At 43.8% G+C, this 12,886-nt stretch overlaps 1 protein-coding gene across 2 annotated transcripts in view; it reads right to left on the reverse strand.

Moving 5' to 3' along the window:
• LOC126531521 (synaptic vesicle glycoprotein 2C-like) overlaps positions 1 to 12,886 on the reverse strand; it is a 232,776-nt gene that overhangs the window by 6,924 nt on the left and 212,966 nt on the right. For both annotated transcript variants that reach the window (XM_050179066.3, XM_055071223.2), the window contains exons 9-13: positions 11,325 to 11,408; positions 8,755 to 8,853; positions 7,436 to 7,524; positions 4,653 to 4,874; positions 402 to 685 (exon numbers count right to left, since the gene is read on the reverse strand). In XM_050179066.3, coding sequence (XP_050035023.1) covers positions 402 to 685; positions 4,653 to 4,874; positions 7,436 to 7,524; positions 8,755 to 8,853; positions 11,325 to 11,408 — 778 coding nt within the window. The remainder of the gene's footprint in view (positions 1 to 401; positions 686 to 4,652; positions 4,875 to 7,435; positions 7,525 to 8,754; positions 8,854 to 11,324; positions 11,409 to 12,886) is intronic.

The raw sequence follows: 12,886 nt of genomic DNA on the forward strand, positions 1-12,886 counted from the left end.
TTGCGAATTAAGCGCGACAGTGTTTGTCTTCCTGCGACAATGTACACAGTGCCGCTGGTAAATGTTTCCCCAAAACACATGGTGTTTTCCATGCCATGTCAATGAAAATAAAAATAAACAGGGAAAGGGTTGGTGTAAGTTGTTTTGGACTTTGGCGTGTGCGTGCCACATGTATGTGAGTGCGTGCGTGCGCGACTACTTGCATGAGAATGATATTTATTTTGTGGTTTAAGTTGCACTGGTTAGCTACTCGGACCACCAGGACGAACTTCCGATCTTAAAAGACAATTATAACCTTCCAGTTATTGATCCAAGCCAACCTATGCAGGCACTGTTTCAGATTATAATACAAGATTCAAGGTCGCGGGTTAAACGTTTAGAGAGGGCGTGGGATACCATACCTAAGGTGCGTACGCGACCGATCCTGTCGATGACGCATGAGGATATGATGTTTCCCGGGATGATGGCCAGCTGTGCGAACAGGTTCTCGACGAACACGTCCGACAGGCGGAAGTTGACGTCGAAGTCGATGGGGCAGCCCGTGCGCCGGTTAAGAAACGTGGTACTGTTGTGGAAGGCGCAGTCGCGGAACCGGAAGTCGTAGAAGTCCGTGTCCACGAAGCGCACGCGCCGGAAGTCGCACTGCTCGAAGAAGCTGCGGCTCGAACGCACGTCGCTAAACGTGCTGCGAGGATAAAAATAAGCAAAAATTAATCTTATAAAAACGCTTAATATTGTTCTATACGATGCTGACATTTAAATGTAATATATTGGCTTGTGCAGGTAATCTTTAGCATGATGGATTATATGAACAGAGAAAGGAAGGGAAGTTAACCGGAAAAGTGCCCGCTTCTCTACCACACACAGGGAACAGGTAGGAGAGAAAGATTAGAGCGAACGCTACAGGTGGATTTAATCTGGCGATCGAGGCCGGAAATTTCTCGACCTGGGCGTTTCTTGCACCGTCATTGGAATATGTCACCACACGTCTAGCAAACAATATTAGGAATGCAAGAACTGAAGCTTCCTTGCGGGCTGTGAACGATCCTTTTTTGAAGCACAAGGTGTTGCAGGCATGCATGCGTAAGGTAAAGGCAAGTGTTGCGCATCTCTCATGGTAACTTACTCTTAAAGGCCTCTCAATAGGCAAAGCACGTGTAATCTACCTTGAGACATGCGCAATATTTTACACGTACAACAACTTTAACGAGTGTCTTCAGTAAAATTGTTGCCAGTTAGTTGCCTGTGTCTTTAGTGTGTTTCTTGCTGCGTTACTTCTACGTTACGCGATACATAGTCGATACTAATGACATGCCAGCAGGCCCAAGCGGCAACCTTAGTCAAAAGCCGAAGGCCTCTTAATTCTCAAGAAGAGCGTCTCCTTCATGACGGTACCTTGAGCACAATCGATCGCGGAAAGTGTTCGATGTCTCCTATCTCGTCGCATGAAGTACAGTTTAGAGAACTAGCACTTCTCTAAAATAACCATGCTGCTGTACGGACAGGTCCTGTTCTTACCGATGCAGTAGCGAAGCTTCGTCTCGACGAAACTGCGTGGTTACGCAGGGTGCATTTGGCGGGACACAGTGTCCGAGAGCGTGTGTAGATATCTGATTTTGTCACTCGATTAGTCGTTGTGGCATTGACTTAAGAGGGATGCAATCGCGCTGCGTATGCAACAGAATCAGCTGCTTCATAGCCAAGTAATATCGATTTCGGAGAGAACCCACTGAAACTACAGCGTAAAACCTTTGTTGCTGAGGTGCTTCAGGAGCCCTAGTGGTTTTTGCGGGAACTTGCAGGACTGTAGACCGTGACTTAGTTGTTGAAACACAGGCTTCGAGTCTGTAAGGAGTCCGCAAACTAAAGATTGTAGCAATAGGCAAATGTCTTTTTCTTATTCACTCAGTCAATCCTCCCTGTCCTTTACCAGCCACGGTGTTCTATAATATATGGCGCTGCGCTGCTGGAGGTCGCGGATTCAATCCCAGCTGCGGCAGCTGCATTTCGATGTGGACGAAGTGCAATAATGCACGTGCACTTATATTTTACTGCACGTTAAAGGACCCCAGACGGCCAAAATTAAACCGGAGTCCCTCAATACGGTGTGCTTTGTAATCATGTAGTCGTTCTGGCACGGAAAACCCTGCAGTTTAAGTCTTTAGTGCCCCTGTGCACTCCCCATGCATGCCCACCGATGACTGCCGTTCAGGCATTGACAGACGGTTACAGTGGAGTCACTAGCAATTTTCTTCACCTTTTATATATTTATTTATTTATTTAAATGACCAACCAATTGCTACTACTATACATTTAAGGTTGGCATGTGATAAACGTGTCCGATAGCGATAAAGGAGCGGTGACAGGACGATCGGGAGGCGTCAACAACCGCAGCTTCTCCGTTTGCTGGAAGAGGGAAGGGGAAGGCTTGCGAGGCACGAACCTTTCGCTCGGGGTAATTCATGGTCGCGAACAATCGTTTAATGGCTGGCGTCTATGGGCTGTCGCGTCGGCTATGACGCCATTGATGGCAGAAAAGGAGAGGATACCCCGAAAGCAGCAAGAAAGAGCAAGGGATTTTATTGTTGACGGCTCCCTGCTGCATGTAGCGGAATTATATCTGGCTCGCATGTTCGCCAGCAGCATTCCCAATAAATAAATTTGCATGCTCAAGCGTGTTTTATTCAATCTATAACTGACCTCTTTACACCCCTAGAAAAGGGTGTTTTAGTGGACTAACGCACCCTTACTAGAGGTTGTTTTGTTGGAATTACACCTTTTCCCCCAACGGCCGCCAGAATAGCACGCTATGTTTACTTCCTTTACAGCAATACCTGTTGTGGTATAGAAGAATTATTTCTTGGACTAGTTGGTCTTGAATTGGTGTTGAGGAAAATTAGCACTATTAGGCTCTCGCTTCCCTAGTGCGGTGCGTACACATGAAGCAATAGGACGACATCCGTAGCCTTTGACTTTAAGGCCTGCTCAAACAATGACTTGGTGCAAACCACTGGGAAAGACGGTCGTGCGGCTTTTTTACTTGCTTCAAAAGTTGAAGTGCCACAGCAGCCTCAAACTCCGAAAGGTTTGTATTTCGCACGTATCCCATTTTTGCACCCCTAAATTTTGTAAGGGTGCAGTAAGGGGTGTTCTGCTAACGAGTACGACCATTATAAGAAATTGCTTGATGAATGAGGACGCAGTGAGGGTGTTTAGGCATCCGACACAGCCACAAGGGCGCACATTTTTTTGGTGTGTTGTCTGCAGATCGCGAAGGCTTTCTTACCATGCTCAAAAGAAGTGTGGCAGTGCCTATTCAAGGCACGTTTATGAAACACTTGTTACACTGTAAACTACATGCTGTTTAGGATTGTTTAGGCGCATTGACAACGAGCTAGGACAAGCAAATGGAGCTTGTGTGTGTCCACTTACTTGTGTCGCGTTGTCAATGCGCTTCAACAATCCTATAGCGTATGCCTTACCAACGATTTAAGGTCGAACGTCCACGGCTTATACAGTTGAACCCCGATATCACGAAACCCAATTTTACGATTTTCTCGATGTTACGGACAAAATAAATTTCCCGAAATGTTTCCCATTCGGTATAGTGTATTTATCAAGTCGATCATAAGAAAAAAAAATGCTCTCTATTTTACAAAGCCGGCCCGAAGAAAAAGGTGGAAAAACAACTAAAAATGCAACGAGGAGATCTGAGCGCGCATGGCAAGATGAAACGAAAAAGGTGTGGCCGCAGTCTGGAGTGAAGCAAAGCAATCTATAATCGTCAATTGCTTCAGGCATGCCTGTTTCGGAATGGCCCGCGAAGAAGCTGTGCACTACGGCGATGCGAGCCCCGAGCAGCAGGTGGAACAATCGGCTTCCATTTCCTGGGAACAGCTCAACTGGTTCGACGCTATCCCGCCACACTCTAAGAAAAGTTTACACCCTTTGGAGTGCCCCTTCTGCCACACAACAATAATCGTCATCTGCCTTGATGCGTTTCCTTTCTTAACAAACGGCATGCGCGTTATCAGCATGACAGCGTTCCCGACAGGAAAGTAGCGGGCGCGGCGTTTTCAAGAAAGGAAACGCATCAAGGCAGATGACGATTATTGTTGTGTGGCAGAAGGGGCACTCCAAAAGGTGTAAACTTTTCTTAGAATGCAGGCGTGGGCTTTGCTGACTGCATAAGTGCTGACGCCAGCGCAGCCATGGACGCAACAAAAAATTTGGATGACGAGGACCTTGAGAAGCTTGCTGACGACGCAGAACAAGTGTCAGGAGAGGACGACACGGACGTAAACGCAGAGCGCGTGCCGACAGCTAGCGACGGCCTGGACGCCGTCGACCTCCTCGGGTGACATGCTGGGTCTCAAGAATAGAGGGGAACAGGCTGTCATCCCTCTCGCGAGCTACAAGAGCTGCGGGACGCGCTCTTACTGAGTTTTGACACTCTTAGTGGAAAACCGCAGGCAAGCCAAAGTAACGGACTTTTTCGCATGGAATAAATTGGTCATTTAATCTCGGTATTCTCGCATTTTCCGATTGTGCGAAGGTTTGACCATACCCCGTTGACTTCGGGAGATCGGGGATCAACTGTACAAGCTACTTTCGGAAACCTACCCGGACAATTCAGCGACCGTGTGTATTACCTGTTTATGAAAGAGCAGTTGGTGAAGAGCACGTGGTTGAGCACGATGCCCGTGAAGCGGACATTGTGAAAGACGCATCCTTCGAAGTTGGTGTTGTCGAGCGAGTAGTTGAAGATGTAGTCGCGGATGAAGTGGTTCGCCTCGATGGTCGCCTCGGCGCTGTAGCTTTCCGACTGGAGCTTGCGCAGGTACTCTGGAAACCAGATGCCCATGCCGTAGAACCTGCGGTAGAAAACAGTTGCGCCGCCATACCGATAAAGATCTGCCATCCTCGACAAGTCGTGCTGATGGGTATATGTTTGGATCATCATGCTGTAGAAGTTAAACAGCACACACAGAGAGAGAGATACAGAGACGGGCAAGACGGCAACAACATTAGCCCTTAATTATATAACAACTTTATTTGGGCAAGAGGTTGAAGGAAACAAACCATTAGTTGTCTGCATATGCGCGGAATAAGCACCACAAGGGGTCAAAAAATAAACTGAGCAGGCTCTTTACGAGAAGTAAGCAACTCACTACGTAGATCTCTCGAGCAACCCATTCTCGCCCTTCCTCAAGTTGACAGGCATAGTCGTATCACTCTCGCAACATGACGGGCGGGTGAATAACGCGCCATTGCTGTCGCTTGTCCTGTCTGTGTGATTTCTTGCGCTCTTTTAATTCTTTAAGTGCACATATCATCCAAAGCCATATCATCATCAAAACTAAGCATGCTGTACGAGAAATGCCTTGCCACGGGTGTGCAATTCGGTAAAGTCGAATTCCGCCATAGTGCCAAGTTCGCCATCTTGCCAGCTCTGAGTGGCTCTGAGAACTGCTACGCTACCCCCTGATTAGCTAAAGCAGTAGCGGTGGGAAATATACAAAGTTTCGAATTTGAATCAAATATTACACAATAACTATTCTTATTTGCATTCGAAAAATAACTATTCAGTATTTTCTAATATTTGAATATAACCAAACATTTCGCAACAACCGACTGTTAAAGTCCTGTTACTGTTATTCGTCTGCTAAACAAGGTATATGGAATAATCAGGAGTGATAGAACGACCAATGTGTTTGAAGCAATGGAGAATTAAACAGACAATGCAAGCTTTATTTTTGGTTTTGCGGCAGAAGCCCACTTGCCAACCTGCGATCATTGCTTGTAGTCTGTCATTTAGTGTTTTTGGCAGTTTGGTTAATTAGCAGTTTTATCTATTACGCTACTACCAGCCATCTTTTCTGTTTAACGAATCACGTCTGTTTACGGCACACAAGTCCTTTAGCAGCATTTTTAATTTTTTTTCACTCCAGCTGATTTTTTTTCTGGAAACAACTTATTAGCGTTTGCTGAAAGCTAGTGATGCCGTAGGCATTCATTCTTGAAAAAATCGTTCACAACCAGGCTTTAAAGACGTTGAGAGGCTATTCGTACAGTTGTTTTATTGAGAATTAGTTATCTCGCGTTTAAAACTGGTCCTTTGTCTTTGATGATTCGTTGTCTTTTTTTTAACTAGTCAGTACAAACGTGACACCTAATTACACCGAAATAAATATTCCCGCTGTAAATGTATGCATCTGCATTTGACTGTTCGATATTCGATTCGGTGCTTATTCGTGTTCAACTTGTATTTTTTTAAAACTTGATATGCGCCCAGCTCTGCTAAAAAGGCCAACGTGGCGAAATCCGACAGCGCTTAGGATAGCAAAACAGGATATTTCCAATTACCCTTGTGCTACGTCAAAGGAACGAACCCTGCCTATGCCCGTGCACCCCAAGTTACAAAAGCGCGGAAGCAGGAAGATATAATTTATTCGGGCAGCCAGAGCGTATTCGTACAAATACGAGCCGAGGGACATCGCAGGTGGCAGAAATTAATCTCCAGCCTACCTTTTCTTCGTTGTCAAGACATAACATATGCAAGGACTAATTTGTAATTCGAGCTTCGAAATTCTTGCTTTGTATATTTATTTGTTCCTGCTTTCAATGTGGTAGTTTTGTTTTCTTGTGGAAGTAAATGTTCTGTGCCTGTCATCAAATATCGCTCCGCTTCCACTTCCCCCAATTCCCATTCGGCCAATGTTCCCGGGCTTCATTAACTTGCTGTCAGAATTCGCCAATGTGTTCAATATTCGGTAGTTTTTGCATTTATCTTCCTTCTTTAATCGTTCTCAATGTACTCAGCATTCGTAAAGTCACGCTAAGAGTGCCTTGATGTTCACCCGTAATTGCACGAAACAAGAAGCCAGAACATTCTACTAACAATATATATATATATATATATATATATAGAAGCAGTGTATATCAGATTGTACACAAAGAACACGATAATCTCATCTGAAAGCGAAACGAAAAACGAACCTATTTCAAGCTATCGATGGACAGTATAGAAAGGCTGGTGCTGCCCATGTGACAACGATGGCGTCGACGGCGTCGCCAAAGGCAACGCTCAAACTTTGCCTCCACCGCGGCTGATTCTGCTTCTTCCTGGTACACCTTGTCACTAATTTCCCGCGACAATAATAACCTCCGTAACAATACTTGCCAGCGTACAGTGTTAGGAAAAGATTATCGAAGTTCTCCTTTTACCTCGTTTGTGGTCATGCCAAGGTGAATGAGGCGCTCCAGAAAAAAAAAAACTGCGAATGCGCACTGTTTCATCTTGCATACGGATGCGTTGATCGGCGGATCTGGTAGCTTAGAACCAGAAACACTGAACAATCAGCGAGTGGTAGTTTGTGACTTGGTGCGGGTTATCGTGATTGGAAAAAGCCGAAAACCTGCGTTAAGTACTCACCCAAACGATGTTGTGAGCCAGATAACAAGAAGAACCAGAGTGACCTTGGTGAATGGGGTGCAGATCATCTGAAAAAACGAACTCCAAAACTGCAAAAAAAAAAGGTAAGGGAAAATACGCATTAGTGTTGTACTGATACTAGACGGAATAACAACTCATGCGGTCGTTTCACGGTATGCTTCGCTAAAAGCACGAACTTTAACACTTCTTTTAACACAAGCAACAGCAACAGGCACCCGCATTTACTTGTGTTGGTTCAATGCGGACCAACATATGCAAATTCGGGTGCATATATATATATATATATATATATATATATATATATATATATATATATATATATATATATATATATATATATATATATGATGAGGGAGGACGGCTGCCTGCATGCGCTCAGTGTTTTGTTTCTGTCGGCACCGGAGTAGCTAATACAAAACATAAATTACCCCTTCAGCTTGCTAAGATTTGCCGACATCGACGCATTGGCTTGCGTGTATTCAATAATGTGTCAGTGTTGTGTTTATGAAACAAAATGTTTTAACTGAAACGAATGACCGAAACGGTGGGTTTCAGGCCGACCGGTTTCCCAAGTAGGTTTCGAGGATATTTTGGCGATACCGCATAATCGATATAGGAGGAGGCTGTTTTTGGCTGCAGGCGACGATCGATGTATCGGGGCTCTGTGGCATTTGAATCGAGCAAAGCTGAACTCTTTTCCCGCTTTGTACACCACAATTTTATGGGACAAATTTGATATATCTGAAATTTGCTGCAACCGAGTTATGGTGACATGCCGAGCTTGGTTTGCCGGATCTTCGCTGCACACTTGCATTTGTAAGCGAAAACACAACGTTGCCGTTTGGCTTCACGTACACGCGTGAGCAAAAGTATATGGACCAGGGATTGCCCGATACAAGCCGACGTTTTCCTCTGCCTGTGAATGCAACTTGAAATTGAGCACTGCAATCCAAGCTTGGCACTGCGAACCTTTCCAGTGTACTCGTCAATTTCAGTTTGTGCATGTTAATTACAAAGAAATTTAGTTTGTTTCGGCGACCCTGTGGTCCGCATACTTTTCCTCACGGGTGTACAGATTGATTACAAGCATAGGGCATTTATGAGAAATAAAACAGAAGACATAGTTCTCTATTAAATAAGAAATAACACGCCTACTGCCATTGACACGAAACGAGGCGGGTGTAGCGGGCGAAAGATTTACTCCGTAACGAATATCAGTTTTTTGCGGTCAAATCTGCATCATTCGTGTGGCCCCACTCGGAAAGTGTGAGTACAACTATAGTGCTGCAAGCGCTTACGCTTTCCAAGGAGAAACAGAGGTCGGACAGCATGGTTCTGTTGACAGCGGGGGGAATTCCGTGAAACGCCCTGCGCCCTGGCAGCTCCAGCTCGGAGAGCTGAAATGGCGAGAACGAAATATCGAAAAACCACTGTTAGTTTTGACGAACGCCATCTCGCACTTCTCCAAGACGCCGTGTGCTTTTACCGCCCACATAAGAGCGCCACTTCCACGGACTTAAACCTGTGGAGGTATGCCTGGCGGCACGCCTATCGCACGAAATTCGAAATGAATGCGATTAAATGAAAATGATACACACAGGACATACGACACTTGAGCCACACACAACACTGCATATACATACGTAGTTAAGGCATCTTCTACAGACCAGTATCTCGCAGGAAAGTTAGACGTGCCCTCGTATACGTGTACGTGGCCTCTCAGCACTCAGAGGATACCGTCTAACCTGTCTGCTTTTGCTTAACCGTAAGTATCCCTCTTCTTCCCCTGAAGATTACCGACGAACCTACCTTCAGCAAAGTGGCCTGTTTGCTCCTCACAATATTACGTTAGTTATTTCCGTGATATACACTAAAGCCCATGATGTGCACCCCTAAATCGCCTCTTACAATGTTCGTTTAAAGTGTTGACCCGTTCCGGCCCAAATTTTTGCAGGAATCATAATGATTTGCAACAAACATTCTACGCGGAGGAAAAAACGAAGCTAATCTCAGAAATCTGATTGTCAGAAGCTTTAATTACAGAATTTGTCTGACATGGTGTCGCACAAAGACATATTTCGCCCGGATATTTCGCAAATGGCCATGCGCCTCATCACGCCGAGGTTTGGTCTCTGCATGGTGTCACTGGATCCTTCTGCTTACAGCATAATACTCGCCTTCAGTAGAGCAAAAAATGGTGTCCAAATAATTCGTGGCCGCACTTCCCATTATTATGATTTCGACTGAAGAGGCCTAAAGAACTATACGCTGCTTTCAACCAGCTGAGTTGCTGGCAGTACACGAGAAAACACTTCGATATGTTGCCAAAAGCTAGCTCCACTAGGAGTTTTCTTTTTGCTTCATTTATTTTTATATTTGCGTGCATTTTGTCATTCACAGGCACAGGAATGATACATTTTCCACGTCCATGATGAAATACGGGTGAAATATTGGACCTGATAATGCTTTCTAAGCTGCCAGCGTGGTCGCCTTGAGCAACTAGGCCCCTCTTAACTTGCCTGGGACTCAAGTAACTTTCGGCGAGTTGCTCCATCTCTCCAGAAGGCGACAATTAGACTTCCCGGGACCTGGGTACGTTTTGGCCCGTCACCTGACCTGATTTTTTAGATCCTTGAAAACACTACATATATGGCGATGTTCGCACGGTGGGAAAACCTTAATAGTTTTTAATGAAAAACAGCTGTTAGTGTGTCCTCGCCGTAGATATGGAAACAAGGGAAGGCGAAGTGCTTACAAAATTATTGGCCATTACTACTAATGAATGAGTCACAGAAGGGTGGGCGTCACCACCGACTGCTGAAATTAAAAAAAAAGAAACTGATTCTACAAGTGCATTCAAACATGCAGCACAGTCCATATAGTTGGTATTTGATGTGTGAATATTAGTTCTTCTAGCCTGAATCCTAGGATAGTTTTCTGCTGAAATGTTACGCTAGTTATTTACCCTCTAATCATTTATCTGCCGTTTCTCGTATGTCACAGTTGATACTTCTTGTTCGGTGATATGACTTTTCTTTAGAATATGTGGACATTCGCTTTTCCGTATAAGACAAGAATCCATACACCTTGTCTTTGTGACCTTCAACACGTGGCCTTCAAACGGAAGAGCATGACTAACAGAATAGTAAATGCGTTTTTTGACTTGAGCTCATGATCCACTTTGAACTATATCAATCAATCAATCAATCAATCAATCAATCAATCAATCAATCAATCAATCAATCAATCAATCAATCAATCAATCAATCAATCAATCAATCAATCAATCAATCAATCAATCAATCAATCAATCAATCAATCAATCAATCAATCAACACGACACACACACACATACATACATACATACATACACACATACATACACACACACACACATACATACACACACACACACACACACACACATACATACATACATACATACATACATACATACATACATACATACATACATACATACATACATACATACATACATACAATTTCCGCATCCATCACATTTGGAGGGTAATGACGAAAAGCCATCTGTCAGGCTTGACAGGGGCTGTACTACCGAATATTGGCAAAGAGGGCGCGTGATACTACAATACATGAGCAAAACAAAGTGAACAGTATACAGAAGTCTGATATCTTCATTGAAAAGATCACAAATCAAATAACAAGTTCTGAAATGAGAGTGAGAAAGGGAATATACTAACAAGACGTTGTGTAAAAAACGCTTATACATTGAAACAAGTTCATTGGGTACGCGTGTCAATATTGAACTGCACATCGTTTCGAGATGCAAAAAAAAGTAGTAATAAAGCGTTATATTTATTGGCAAACATATTATGAGTTTGTGACGTACCTGATATTCCACTCCGGGCTTGTTGCTGTGGTTCATTTTAAATATTTGCTGGTAAACACACATGGCCTCCACGTCACGGCCCATCTGCGAAGCGGAAAAGTAAAGCTTAAAAGGACCCTGCCTTCGCGTTAAGCGTTACCATTTCCAACAGGAACCAAGACACTTCAGTAAATGATTTGCGCGACTATATTGGCGATTTGAGCAATTACTCATGGAGTCCCTAAATATATTGCAATGGCAAAAAACAGACAATCAATTGCTGAAAAACTAACTTGACATTCAAAAATTTCACCTTCGCATCTCTACAGAATCTGTCTATTTGTCTCAAGCAAGTAAGGCTCTCTATATTCCATATGAAACTATACAATGAGTCTTATGTCATTTTTTTTTTCTTTCCAACCTTATCCGTCCATCGGCATATCTCACGACTCGCTGACCATTACTGTATGGTAAGGATAACGCAACATGACACTAAAGCTTCTACCCCGTCGTTTGTTCTGCAAACATTAAATAAGAAACAAAAAACAATCACGTTGCCGGCGGGGTCATTGGTATACTAGATGCCTCCGAGACTGATAAAAAATGGGCCGATTTACCTGCCCACGACTCGCATTACAAGGATAGTTCCTCCGGAATTCATTTCTATTTTTGCCATTTTAGTATTGTAATATTACTTCTCCGTCCTCCCCTCAGACAGTATATCATGAATTGAAGGTATATACGTAGGCCAAACTAAACGATTAAAACAAAACGCGAGCTCACTTCTCCAGTTCCCAGAGTTTCGAGGTGGAGTAAATCGGCGTCGGTTTTGAGTGGGTCCTCGTAGAGACTTGCTGCGCTCTGTTATTAGGGACTCGGCGAACTCAAACTCTATTCAACGTGACGGTCTAGTCATCGTAAAGCTTTTGGAGCACTCCTCAAAATTTGAAAATCATCGTTTGCGAAACAGACATCGTTTTCAAATGACAGGGTTTCGTGAGGCCAAGTCGTTTGCGTTTGGGATCCAGAGATTCCAGACAGAAGAGAGCTCGTCTTATTTTTTTTTTTTTTAACGGCGCAGACAAATCTTTCTGGAACTCAGCAAATGAAAGTTGATGAAATCCTTGCGGTGACTATAATACTCTGCCCCAGCTTAAATGTGGTACGCAAAAAGTACTTTCAGTGTTACATGCCGCTAACGCAGAAAAAGTTTAGTGAGAGATTGAAAACAGCAGAAACGTTTTCTTCTATATCCTAGTAAAGGTATAATATTTCTTTATAATGCAGCATGACCCATAAACCAATCAATTTGCTGTCTCGCACAAAGAACAAGGTAAAAAATAAAACCCTTCTGCGCTCTTTTTCTTCATTTCGGTTAAAGTTATGATTTGGCTCACATTCCCAAGAACCAATAATTTAGAAGCATTGGAGGGCAACTTAAGTTTTCTCCTCGACTTGAGATATTTTTTTAAGTCCCCGTGCGTGTTTCACGTAGATTTCAACATGAGAAGGCTCGCGCTAAAATACAGCCGTGTTATTGGTTTGACGGAAAGAGACATAACGGTTCACAGCGGGCACACTCA

This window comes from Dermacentor andersoni, chromosome 5, assembly GCF_023375885.2.
Source record: "Dermacentor andersoni chromosome 5, qqDerAnde1_hic_scaffold, whole genome shotgun sequence".
NCBI classification, from domain to species: domain Eukaryota; kingdom Metazoa; phylum Arthropoda; class Arachnida; order Ixodida; family Ixodidae; genus Dermacentor; species Dermacentor andersoni.